General features: G+C 33.4%; 1 protein-coding gene across 1 annotated transcript; it reads left to right on the plus strand.

Annotated features, from left to right (window-relative positions):
• Positions 1 to 206: 206 nt before the first annotated feature.
• Positions 207 to 2,095, plus strand: LOC145605745 (F-box protein At4g09920-like). The gene is made up of 3 exons (XM_081661815.1): positions 207 to 1,212; positions 1,334 to 1,504; positions 1,603 to 2,095. The coding sequence occupies exons 1-3, from the start codon at positions 271 to 273 to the stop codon at positions 1,834 to 1,836; spliced, it is 1,347 nt and encodes a 448-aa protein (XP_081517941.1). The 5' UTR covers positions 207 to 270; the 3' UTR covers positions 1,837 to 2,095.
• The last annotated feature ends 10,763 nt before the right edge of the window (positions 2,096 to 12,858 follow it).

The following is a 12,858-nucleotide window of genomic DNA, read 5'->3' on the forward strand; positions in this document are numbered from 1 at the left end:
ATTAATTCTGCCAAATGGATTCCTAAAATTATGAGTTACAGTTGGATTTTATGCTTATAGATATAAGTTTTAACCCCCCCCCCCCCCCCCCCCAACCCCCCACCCCAAATTTTTTTTTTTCCTTTGTAATATATATATATCAATTGAATGAACTGTCTATATATTTTTTCTGGAATCATAGTACTGTATACTACGCTAGAATTAAATTGAGGAGCTTTAATTCATGTTATTTTTCTCTCTGTTACCTTATAAGTGAGAGAAGCAGATCTGATGGATAACAGCTCTAAAGAAGGTGTAGATAGGATCAGTGGGTTGCCTAATGACATCCTTTATCACATCCTATCATTTCTCCCAACTAAATATGCTGTAGCAACCAGTGTTTTGTCAACTAGATGGAAATACTTGTGGTCTTCTGTTCCCGTGCTTGACATTGATGCTAGGCTTCATCGAGACTTTTTCTCTTTCCTCAACATCTATGGAAGTAAGGATTCAGAGATCTCCTTCAAGAGATTTGTAAATAGAGTATTGCTTCTTAATGATACTCCTCATATCCAAAAATTCCGTCTCATTTATGAGTGTCATTATACTGCTGCTCCGATTCTTACATGGTTGAATGTAGCCCTTTCTCGTGATATTCTAGAGCTCGAACTTGACTTTTATCTGTCTGTTCCAAAAGAACTTATCAAGTATCCTAGGAACTTTTTCATGTCCAACTCACTTGTTGTGTTGAAATTATCTCGCATGCCTCTTATTGTTCCTTCTGTGGTATGCTTCCCTATGCTTAAGGTTCTTGAAATTAGGAGGGTTTTGTACCTAGATGACAAGTGTACTCAAAACTTGCTTTTGGGTTGTCAAGTTCTTGAAGAGTTGGTAATAGAAGAAATCATAAGGGAGAGGCCAAGGGTGATAGATATTTCTATACCTACATTGAAAAGATTTTCTTTTAGTTATAAATATGTGACTGATATATCAGTAGATTGCCCCTATAAATTTGTCATCAATACCCCAAATCTTCAGTACTTCCATGTCAAAGGTCGTATATCAGATGATTTTGAGGTGAAGAGTTTGGCATCTTTGATTGATGTGCATCTGGATCTCCGCGAAACTGCTGTTCTTGCTGAAAACTACAAAGATTGTCATCAACGTATTTGTAATCTCTTCAAAGGGTTAGCGAACGTTAAGCTCCTTACTTTGTCTATTGATGTCGTTGAGGTATGTTATCTTATTTGTATGCATTATATTAATCTTTCACTCACTACTTATTGATAGTGATCACACAAGTATTGATGTAGTTTGATATGATACTAAACACTGTGATTTATCTCTTGGATAGTTGTTATGCGCAGCCACCACTGATCCAAGTTTGCCAAGGTTTTACAACATGAATACGTTGGGATTAGGCATTGGTTTAGATCTTGATTTTGGCTGGAATCGGCTTGTGAGTCTTGTGACGGAGTTTATTAAATGCTCCCCTGATTTAGATGCTATTACCCTATATAATAAGGTTAGCCCAGAATTCTGTTTTATGGAATATATGGTAGCTACTTACTCCAGGGATTTTCTGAAAAGAATATGACTTAGTTATAATGTTTTTACTTGCAGCAAGGAATTTTAAGGGATGTAGAAGAATTGCGCAGGAATCCTCCTGAGGCTGCGCCTGAATATCTGCAATCTCATCTGAAGGATATTCTCATTCAGGAGCTTTATTATAACTTCCTGCCTGAAGATGTGGAATATCTGGTGCAGGATGTGAATGTTCTAAAGAGGCTGAAAATAAATTGTCAGTGTTCATTCATGCTCAAATGCCAGCTTAATTATACTGCACCTTTCGAATAAGATTAGCTATTTGGCTTGAAGACCTATTGATGAGAAATTTACATTTTGTGTTGCTTCTTTGTTGTAATTTGGAGTAATTTAAGTTTGCTGATTTGAACTAGCTCAGTCACCCTGGTTGTAAGGTGTGAATGTTGGAGTTCCTCAATGTATGATGTTGTGGAACCTTTGTTTTTTATTTTTTCTTTTTCGGAAAGGCATGATGCAGAACTTCTTTCTGTAGAAGACATTGTTCCTGATTTAAGATATTTTGCATTAATTTGAAGGATTAAAATACATTGAGTTTATTTTCTTATGTGTTAACTCATATATCACATGTGCAGTCGCACAGTTTTAAAAGTTTGAATACTTGGTCTACAGTAATTTGAAATCTAAATAGTTTTAAAGTGAAAGACATCTTCATTTATTTTGTTGTAGAGATGTTAATTGTTTTGGTTTATTCTATTTTGAGGTGTGGCCTGTGGGGGTGGGGAGTGCTAGTCTCCTAGCTAGCAACTGCTGTAGCGATATGGGGGTTAGTTTCTGAGGTGTGTATCATTCCATCTTTGAATGAAAGTAGTTTATGTATCATTAACAAGTCTGATGTAGCCGTCACTTTCCTTCAATGGGTTTCTTGTTGATGTTATCAAGGGCTCGCCTTGTTTTGTCCAGGTTGTAGGGGTGATTTGGTTGAGTGAGCTCTTAATTTTCCAGAACTGTAGATGAAGCTCATGTCTTCTGGCAAATTGCGTATGTATTACTGGTTTGTTGTCTACAATTCTACATACAACTTGGAAGATAATCCTCTAGTTTTCGACCCCTTGATTTACATTAATATTTGATTTTCAGTACTTTGTCATTTAGATTTTAATTCCTCACAGGGGCAGCTCTCATGGAGCTTCCGCCTATCGGTATTGGAGCCATGGAACATTGGAGAATTGTTCATTCGTTTTTACTAGTCTTATTACTACGTGTCTACGTGTTTCCTTCATTTAATTCAGGAGACTCTTACACTTCTACTCTTGGGAAATAAGAAAAAAACATTTTCTGGGAAACTATATAGTTGATTGGTATTCCAAGAACTCAAGAAAGCAATTGTAATTATTGCTAGCTGTAATACAATGAGTTTATTCAAGTCCTTGTGATTTCTCTCTATAAAAATCTAAAGATCATAGTGCTATATACGGAGTATTTATCAAAGTTGTTACACTCCAGTTATATCCGTCAGCCAAAGCTTGGTAAGTGTTTACATTTCATTTCTGTTTCCACCTATTCTTGTTTATTTTTATTTTTTTATTTTTTATTTCACCACTTTATGTATTAATCATGTGCTTCTTTTCTTTGGTGTGAAGTAAAACATCCGAAATGGCAGAAACTGAAGAGGTAGACAGGATTAGCAGCTTGCCAGATGATGTTCTCATTCATATCCTATCTTTCGTGCCAACAAAAGAAGCTGTTGCAGCAAGCATATTATCTAAAAGATGGGAATACATTTGGACCAAAGTTCCTGTTCTGGATTTTAGTTATTCAAAGACTAAAATTTCTTCAAATTTCAAAACCTTTGTGAATAGGGTCTTGATTCTCAATGATGCACCTTTCATACGACTCTTTCGCCTTCACTTTTCCCATGATGTTGATGAGGACTTGCATGTCTGGTCATGGGTCAGGAATATGATGAGGCGGGATGTTTTTGAGATCGATGTTAATTGCGAAACATCTGAAGCAAGGGGTCTTGTGAGTGAGAAACTTAAGGTGTTAAAGCTGAGGTGCCTCCTTATTACAGGCATCACTCTTTTGTATTCCTTTCCAAATCTCTCGGTTCTCCACCTTGAGCTCTGTTATTTTGAGGATGATGATACTATGAATAATATTTGGTCAGGTTTACCTTGTCTGAATGAATTTCTTGTTCGTTTTTGTGGCGGATTGCAAAGTTTATGTATTAGCTCTTCTTCTTTAAAGAGATTGATGATAGAAAATACTCTATCTGGGATGGAGAGTCTTGCTATAATTGAAGTTCCAAGTCTTGAATATATTTCTATTCAGGATCAAGTTTCAAACTGCAAGTTTGATATTAACATTCCCTCATTAGTTGAAGCTCACATCGATATCCGTGGAATAATAGATGGTATAAGAGCTGCTAAATTTCTCGAGCATTTTCACGGTGCCAAGAGTTTGAATCTAAAAATTTCAACACCACTGGTAAGTGTATCTTGGCAAAATTTGACAGTTATTTTTATGCTTGTAGCAGTTGTAGGTATATCGTTTTTGTAACACTACATTAGCTTATCCTTTAAAGAAATTTTATGGGCCTTGGTGTTTCATTATTAACCTTTGATCAACATTATTCAATATTTTCTGAAGTTCAAGTTTAGAATGTATATATTTGTATCATTCAGTGCTTTTTTTTGTTTTGGAAGAATTCTTCAGAGATATTTGATACTTGATTATTTGGAATCCCTTTTCAGGCAGGTATGTTTGATGCTCAATTACAGCCCTTGTTTCCTGGATTGACATGTTTGGATGTCAGTTACTGGTATCACTCATGGCAACCTGCTTCAAGAATAATTCTGCTCTTTCAATTGTGTGACCATGCACCCAATCTTGTGTCCCTTAAATATAAGGTGAGTCCGGTATCTTTCAATAAAAGCTGAGCTTAGCTTCACCAATATTGAAAATGACTAATCCTGTCTTTGTTTTTCTGGAATTTTAGGTTGATTTAGGCACAATGAGTGAGTCACCCACACTTCCTAGTCTGGTGCCCAAGTGTTTCTCATCAACTCTCAAAGCTATAGATGTTTACAACTTTCGAGGGACGTTTGCTAATAATGCACTGATTGAATATATCTTGCGACACTCGATGGTATTAAAGGTGATCAGAATCCACATCCAGAAGGACTCGACAATGGCAGCTGATGCTATTTCATCGTTATTAAAAACTCCTATCGCCTCATCTGGATGTAAATTCGTAATTTGTAGATCTTGAGAACGAAGTTCAAGACAATGATATGGATTTGTGGTAGGTTTTTAATTTTTGGATCTTTTTGTTAAGACTTGAAAGCTGAAAACATTCGACCATGCTGATATTTGTTTGTTAGATATCTACTGGAAACTTACTTTCCTTAATTTAAAGCTTTATTTATGACTCTTCGTTTCATTGTTGACTGTTATCCATTGGTTAGATAGGCAATGGTGTAATTTGTTACGAAAAATTACTAAAGCAGGAAGATTGTGATTGTATGAAGGTGTGGGCACCTGATCACATCTTCTGATCTTACCATTTCTCCAAGCTAAGTTTGTTGTACCAATTGCCCAATTGGGGATGTTGATGATGAATTGATTGTCGATGCATTCTAAATCCTGTTGATTATTATTGTACTCAAAATTGCTTTTATGTTGATAAATTCTTGAGGAGTTGGTTATAGAAGAAACAAGAAAGAATATCCAAGAGATTAATATTTCTCTTTGTGCATCACAAGAAGTTTATTCTCATGATAACTTCTGATTGATTTGTTCTTGATGATAAGTAGCGTTTAATTGTCATATTGTGTGTAATCACTTCAGAGAGATTACAAAAATCTTACACCCTGTGCTGTCTAACAAATTAGAAATGTGTTTGTCATTAAAAACTTAGTACTAAAAATAAATACTTCTGAATCTGCCTGGATTTCTGTCTGACATTTTATGAGTATTCAAATCCTCCTCTGATTGAGAATCTAGTACAAATTTTTCAGAATGAAGGTTATTGAAATTCTGTGAACAATTTTTTATTTTTTCTTATATAACCTGTTATTTCGATGTTTTCCTGAAAAAGAATAAGACTTGCTTATACTCTGTCAGTATCAAGGACTTATTAGGAACAATGATGAATGGTGCAACAGTGCAAAACTCCTCTTCAGCAAATACCTGAATGTATGTTTTCTATGCTTTTGAGACATTCTTATTCAGGAGTCTTAATCTAACTTCTTGTCTGAAGATGTGAAATACCTGTTGTATGATGTGAGCATGTGACTGTTATGATGCTGAAAATGAACTCTCAGTTCCCATTCCTGCTAATAAGCTGGATTGGTCTTACCTTCTGAATCATAGTAATACTTATGCTTTAAGATTGGACACTTTTGCATACAGAGGTTTGCGTAAGAAAAACTTGCATCACATCTTTTCTGTCATCATGATTAATAATGGATGGGAGTGACTTTGTGGATATATTTGAATTTCTGGATATACTGGCATGAAGTTCTGGGTGTCTGTCCTGTATTATGTGTAAATTGTGATGCAGAACAACTCTGTTAATACGATTAAACTGTACTGTACTTGGATTATGTATCCAGTTAAACTGTGACATCTTCCTATAATTAATATCAATGTCTGGATGTGATTGAAAGTTTTTCTTATAGTATCCAGCAACACAGATGTTTGATTAAGCTGTCCCATGATACTGCCGTGAGGCTTTTTGGCTTATTTCAATTTGCATGTATATTACTCCTATCCAAAAATACTTGTACAAGTTATATAGGCATCTTGCACTTGGTTGGGTAGTTCCTTTTACAAAATTAAGTTGGATAATATTTGGGGGTTCGGGGCCTTTTGCTCTTCAGTGTATTCAGTCTCAGGCTTCTTCTATTTCATTTGAGTGTTAACACATTTTTTTTAAAGAAAATGTTATTATATGATTAATTGTCATACTTTTATCCTATCCATCAATAAATGTATTTATAATTTACATCACAATTAAAAAAAAACTAAATTTTTAGTAAATTGTGGAGGCATGCATATTGCAATTAAGCTTTTAAGATTCCCATGAAGTAATTACTACTATTTACAAAAGAAAAAAAAAAGAAGTAATTACTACTGCACCATCCCAGATTCCCAGTAAAAATCATGTATTCATTTCTGTTTGGGAAGTGTAAGAGTTTTACAGTAAAAGAGAATTTAAAGAGACAATCTCAGTCAAAGATAGCTGTTATTCACTGTACTTGATTAATACTGGGTAGTCTAACAGCTTCATTTTCTTGTCTATAAAACTCAAATTTTCTGTAAGTAAAGATATAGGAGTAGATTTTTAATCACTCTTCTTCCATATTTCTGTTTTTATTTGTCTGACAGTGTAGTTGTAATCCCTGCTTTGTAATTTTCTTAACATTTCTTGTCTTTTTTACGCAGAGAATTGACAATGGCAGAGGTTGATGAACAGGTAGACAGGATTAGCAATTTGCCGGATGCCCTCCTATCTGAAATCTTATCTTTTTTGTCGACCAAAGAAGCTGTTGCTACTAGCATATTGTCTAAAAGATGGGAATCTATTTGGACCAAAGTCCCTGTGCTTAACTTTTCGGTGTATTCTGTTTCTGTTAACAGCTTTGAAGCGTTTGTGGATAGAGTCTTGATCTGTAATGATTCACATTCATTAAGGCTGTTTAAGCTGTCTGTCTTTTCTTTTGGAGAGGAAATAATCAATGAAGTTAAATATCATTCATGGATTACGCATATAATGCGACGGGATATTGTTGAAATAGATCTTGATTTAGAGGGGGGAACACTACCATCAGGGACCTTTTCGAATGAGAAACTTATGGTGCTAAAGATGAGTGGTTTCTATTCCCCTCTTCTGAATCCAATTCATCTACCAAATCTGTTAACCCTACACTTCACAAGCATTGATTTTACTGATGAATTTTCTTTAAATGATATCATGGTGAGGTTGCCTCGACTGGAAGAATTGGTTATTAGTGAATGCATTGTATCGCAAAACATTTGTATTCGTTCTTCTTCTATAAGAAGATTGCATCTCATTCGAAAATTTTGTTTGACGAGAAGAAAAGAAAAATATACAATAGTAGCTGCTCCAAGTCTTGAATATCTTTGTATTGACGGTTTTTCACCACACTATGAGTTTTGCAACATGCCCTCTGTAGCTGAAGCTAGACTTCACATCCCTCACTCTAAGGATTATGACTACTATTTAAAAGCGCTTAAACTCCTTAAACAAGTCTCTAACTTGATGATTTTAGAATTACAAGTTGCGACTATGGAGGTATATGCTTTTTATCCTACTTTCTATTTATTAGAAATTTTCCATGTTTTTCTGTCAATATCTGATGGAATTTTCTATTTCTGTTTTCCGTCTCTTGAACTATTAGGCTACTATTGGAGATACTGAGCATGATCAACAGCCCTTGTTTCCACACTTGACCCGTTTGACAGTTATAGGCTACGACTTTAGGTCAGCCAAGTGCTCAAAATTTTCATGGCGGCATCTTGTATTATGGATCTTAAAGCGTGCCCCTAATCTTGTCTCTCTTGATTACTCGGTAAGTCCGTCTATTTTTAACGTATGCAGATATTTCTTATAATGCTTATAACTGAATCTATTTTTAAAACTTCATTCAGAGCATATATTACAAATGGCTTGAGGATGAAGAATTACAACGGCTACCAGTACTTCCAAGTTCTTTGCCTAAATGTCCAATGCCAACTCTTGAAGCTGTCAACATCAGTTTGTTTGATTTTTCGGATGATGATAAGATATTCTTGGAGTATCTGTTAAACAATGCCAAAAACATGAAGGTGCTAAAAATCAATTTGGAGGGTATGGTTAGTGGAACAACAATTGCTGCAATTGCAAGCCTATTCAAAGTTCCGAGGGCCTCATCTATATGTAAACTAGTAATTTCTCATCAAAAATAACTTGTTACTTTTCGATAAGAACCTGGCTAGTAATCGAGAGGATTTGCGGATTGTTACACCTAGAAGTAGTTACAAAATACAGTATAGCCATCTGATTTGCTTCTTTAAAATGTTATGATTACAAGCAATGAATTTTTGTACTAAAATTATGATGTTTTGAAAATGTCTCAATTTCCTGTTACAGTTTTTATAGTGTAGTCCACCAGGAAATTTTAGCTTTCAATTTAGATTTGTAGTTTGTGCCATAGATCCTCCTGGGAAAGAGAGGGTGTATTCCCAAATTTTGTTCATCAAATTGATTAACTGGTATTTTCTGTTTCTCCATTACATGCCTAGCTTGTTGGTTGAAAGAAGTGACTCTTCGTTCCGTTGTTGACTGTTATCCATTGGTTGGATAGGCAGTAGAGCAATTTGTTATGGAAAATTACTAAAGCAGGAAGATTAGGATTGTTGTGTGCACCTGATCACATCTTCAGATCTTCTACAAACTAAATTTGTTGTACCAATTGCCCATTTGGGGATGTTTGTGATGGCGAATTAATTGTTGTGAATGCATGCTAATTCTTGTTGATTAATTTGGAATCAAAATTGCTCTTATATGTCGATAAGTTCTTGAAGAGTTGGTTATAGAAGAAACAAGAAAGAATATCCAAGAGATTGATAAGGTGTGGGCACCTAATCACATCTTCAGATCTTTTAAATTTCTCTCGATGTGTAAAAATAAATACAATCATATGGGATTTAGTTTGATTTGTTTTGGTGAGTATATTATCAAAATTTAACATACTCTAGAGACATCCAAATAGTGCATGCTTAAACATCGATCACCATTCACCACCCATTAAATTCGGGTGTATAGTATTTGAAGGACATTTTGTCATGTTGTTAATTATCTACGGATTGGTTTTCAACTACTTTGGAATCCATAAAGTATCTATTAATAGTACGGAGTATTTAATCTAAGAAAGAATGTATCGATGGTGGCGTATATATTCAAGAAAAAATAGTACGGAGTATTTATTAATAGATTGTATCGAGGTTGGTGTATATATATCACTTTAAAAGCACTAGCCTCCATACTACGACTCATGAATTAATTTATGATTTACGAATCCATAAAGTTGCCTTTTTATTCCTTACCTTTTATATTTTTATTTTTAGTTTTACGCATTTTAGCTATTTGGAATCCTCCTTTGATTGACAATATTGTACTCTATACTTGAAACTTTTAGTACTCCCTCCGTTTTTAAATACTTCCTCCATTTCTCCATGCGCGGAGTTTTAGGAGATTTTGGAGAAAGTAATAAAATATGGAGGTAATGGGTTAGTTGAGAGAATAAAAAATTGTAAAAAGCAAAAGTAGTGGAAGAATAGAAGGAGATAGAGTATTATGTTGGGTACTTGGGTTCACTAAGGGCCTATTCTCTTCCGTTGAAATTCAGTTCAGTTCAGTTCAGTTCAGTTCAGCTTTTATGTCTAATGATATTGCTAATGATATAAAGCCAAATTTCATTCTTTTAAGCTCTTATTACAATGACGCAACAAATAATAATAATAATAATTATTATTATTATTATCAATAAATAATAATAATAATAATCATGAATAAATAATAATAATAATAATAATAACAATAATACTAATAATAATAATCAATAATTAATAATAATAATAATAATAATAATAATAATATCGATACAATTCATTGTTCAAATGGTTCTATTTTTTTGATACACATTTCTATTGTTAATCTTATTGAGAAAATTTATAATTATATTATAAATTTTATAATTATGTCATATGAAATAGTACATTTGTATATACACATAGGTATAGTAATATATAATCAAAGACCACTTATCCGTAGTTAAAAATCACTAATTAATAAGTTTAGTTCAGTTCAGTTCAGTTCAGTTCAGCTCAGTTCAGTTCAGTTCAGTTCAGTTCAGTTCAGTTCAGTTGATTTCAGTCAATCAGAACAGGCCCTAAGTGTGAGAAATGAATTAAATATTGTACAAGCTTTCCGAAAATGAAATGGAGCAGGTATTTAAAAACGGCCGAAAAAGAAAAGTGGAGCAAGTATTTAAAAATGGAAGGAGCAAGAACTAAGAAAGTTCTACTTGAGTTGAAAAAAATATTATATTAAATAAATATCTTTCAAAAGAAAATATCTTGTAATAAATAAATAAGTCATTTTTTATTTATTTATTTATTTATTTTATATATATATAAGAAAGTGAGTTGACCTAGGACAAAAGACAGCAGTGAGCAGACTTTGGTGTGAGAGTGAGAGAACTTGTCAGGAGTCCAACCAGCAGCCGCCGATCGACGGTCATTCGATCATCATGGACGATTCCCGCTTCCGATTAGTCCCGATTCCCAATCCCTATTCACCAATTCCGTAAGTTCTAACCCTAAGTCTTTCGATCTTATTAAAATCATTTTTTTTTTCAAGTTATCATCTTTGAATTTAATTGTTTGTCAGGTCTAAACCTTGTTTTGTTAGAGTTGTAAATTCTTAATTCTTAAAGTTTTTATTTGTTTTTTTTTTAATGTTTTTTGATGATTTCGATCATATATTTGTATTATTGTATGATATGGTTATGACAATTAAATAATTGATTGATTGATATTTTTCAATTTAATTAGGACATTTCAAATGATAACCTAATTTCTTTCCTTCTCTTATTTCATTTGATGTCACAAATTTTTGATTTTTTAAATTTTTTTTAATTGTAGGATCAATTGTCATACTTTACAACCCCTATATACTCCGTTCCGCATGTATTGACATCGGTTAAGGAGAATTAATAATTAAAAAAAAAATTAGCAATAGGAGAATTTGTAAATAAGTCAAGCTTTTGGCCGTCCGCTTTTATTATTTAACAACTTTTTTTTTTTTTTTTGAAAGAAGTCCTAAAGGACATTAAATTTCATTGATAATAGCCATACGACATCTACAATTGACAATTAATGAAAATGAAAACGAATTTAACAAAATCAAACAAGAATTAATCGGAGAAGGATTAAGAATCCAAATACATAAATATAATAATTCGGCACATTCTCGGTTCGTTGTCCCATACAACTTTTTGAATGGATCTGTCGCCGCTTCGCAATTTTGTGAAAAAGTAAATTCTTGTGTTGATTTCGTAACCCGAATCCGAACCATAATCAATAGTAGCCCGTACAACCAGAGATCAAATTAAACACAAATAAAACCTTATCTTTCAAAGGAGTCCGAAAAACCTTGTCTTTTGAAGGAGATCGAAAAACCTTGTCGTTCGAAATAGATAAACCCTTTTTTTCGAGGGAGACATTGTTGTAATCTAAGAAACAAATAACTTAAAAGAAAATTAAGATTGGGGCTTTCCACCAGTGAAATCAGATGAAAGCCCCTTCAAAATTGATAATGAAGGCTAAAATTTAGAAGAGAGAAGAGAGAGAGAAGGCTAGGGTTTATGCAACGGCCTTTTTAATTAATTATGAACACGTTAACCTTGTAAAATTATTAATTTTTACTTCGTATTATGTTTAAATTAAAAATGACCCGAAAATAAAAAATAGGTTAACTGCTTACGTGGACTTTTTTTTTTTTTTTTTGAGGAAAGCTTACGTGGACTATTAGATGAAGGTAAAAAGGCTTTATTTATTTTAATTTTTTTTTTTGGCAATATTTAATCCACAACTATTACACCTTTTTCATTGTTCTTCATCCCCATTTTTCCTCATTCTTACTTCGTCTTCTCCATTCTTCCTTTTCCTCATTTTTCTTATTTCAGAATTATGCTAAAATGAAGCCACAATTTGTTGTTTAATATTCTATCCTCCTTTGAAAAAAAAACACCCTAATAATTCAATTCAAAATTCTAGTGTGATTCGAAGAGGATGATGAGAAAAGAGGTGGATTGGTTGTGGTGGGTTGCAGGGTTGGTGGTTTGCACATGTGGTTTTGGGTTTGCTAGTGTGAGCATGCGTGGTAACGAGTGAGCAGTGGTGAGGTTTGGTTGTAGCCTGAGGGTTTTAGAATAATAGGAAGAAATAAAAGAGTATGTTTAATGGAGTTAAGAGTATGAAAGGAAGAATGGAGACAAGAAGGAGATTGTGATCGAGTTTGCAATTGAAGTTATATTCCAATATTTTATCTCAAAATTTCTAGAATTATAAAAGATTTACTCTCGATAAAAAAAACGTAATAAAAATTAATGCTATTTCAATATTGACGTACTCGGAAAAGGTTGATATAATAAAAGCTGCCCGGTAAAAAGTTGACTTAATATATACGTATTTTCCTTAGCAATAAATGACATTTTTACTACTTGTATTACTTGTGTTTAAGCCTATATTTATTTTCTCTTAAAT

Source organism: Chenopodium album, chromosome 22 (assembly GCF_948465745.1).
Source record: "Chenopodium album chromosome 22, dcCheAlbu1.1, whole genome shotgun sequence".
Lineage (NCBI taxonomy): Eukaryota > Viridiplantae > Streptophyta > Magnoliopsida > Caryophyllales > Amaranthaceae > Chenopodium > Chenopodium album.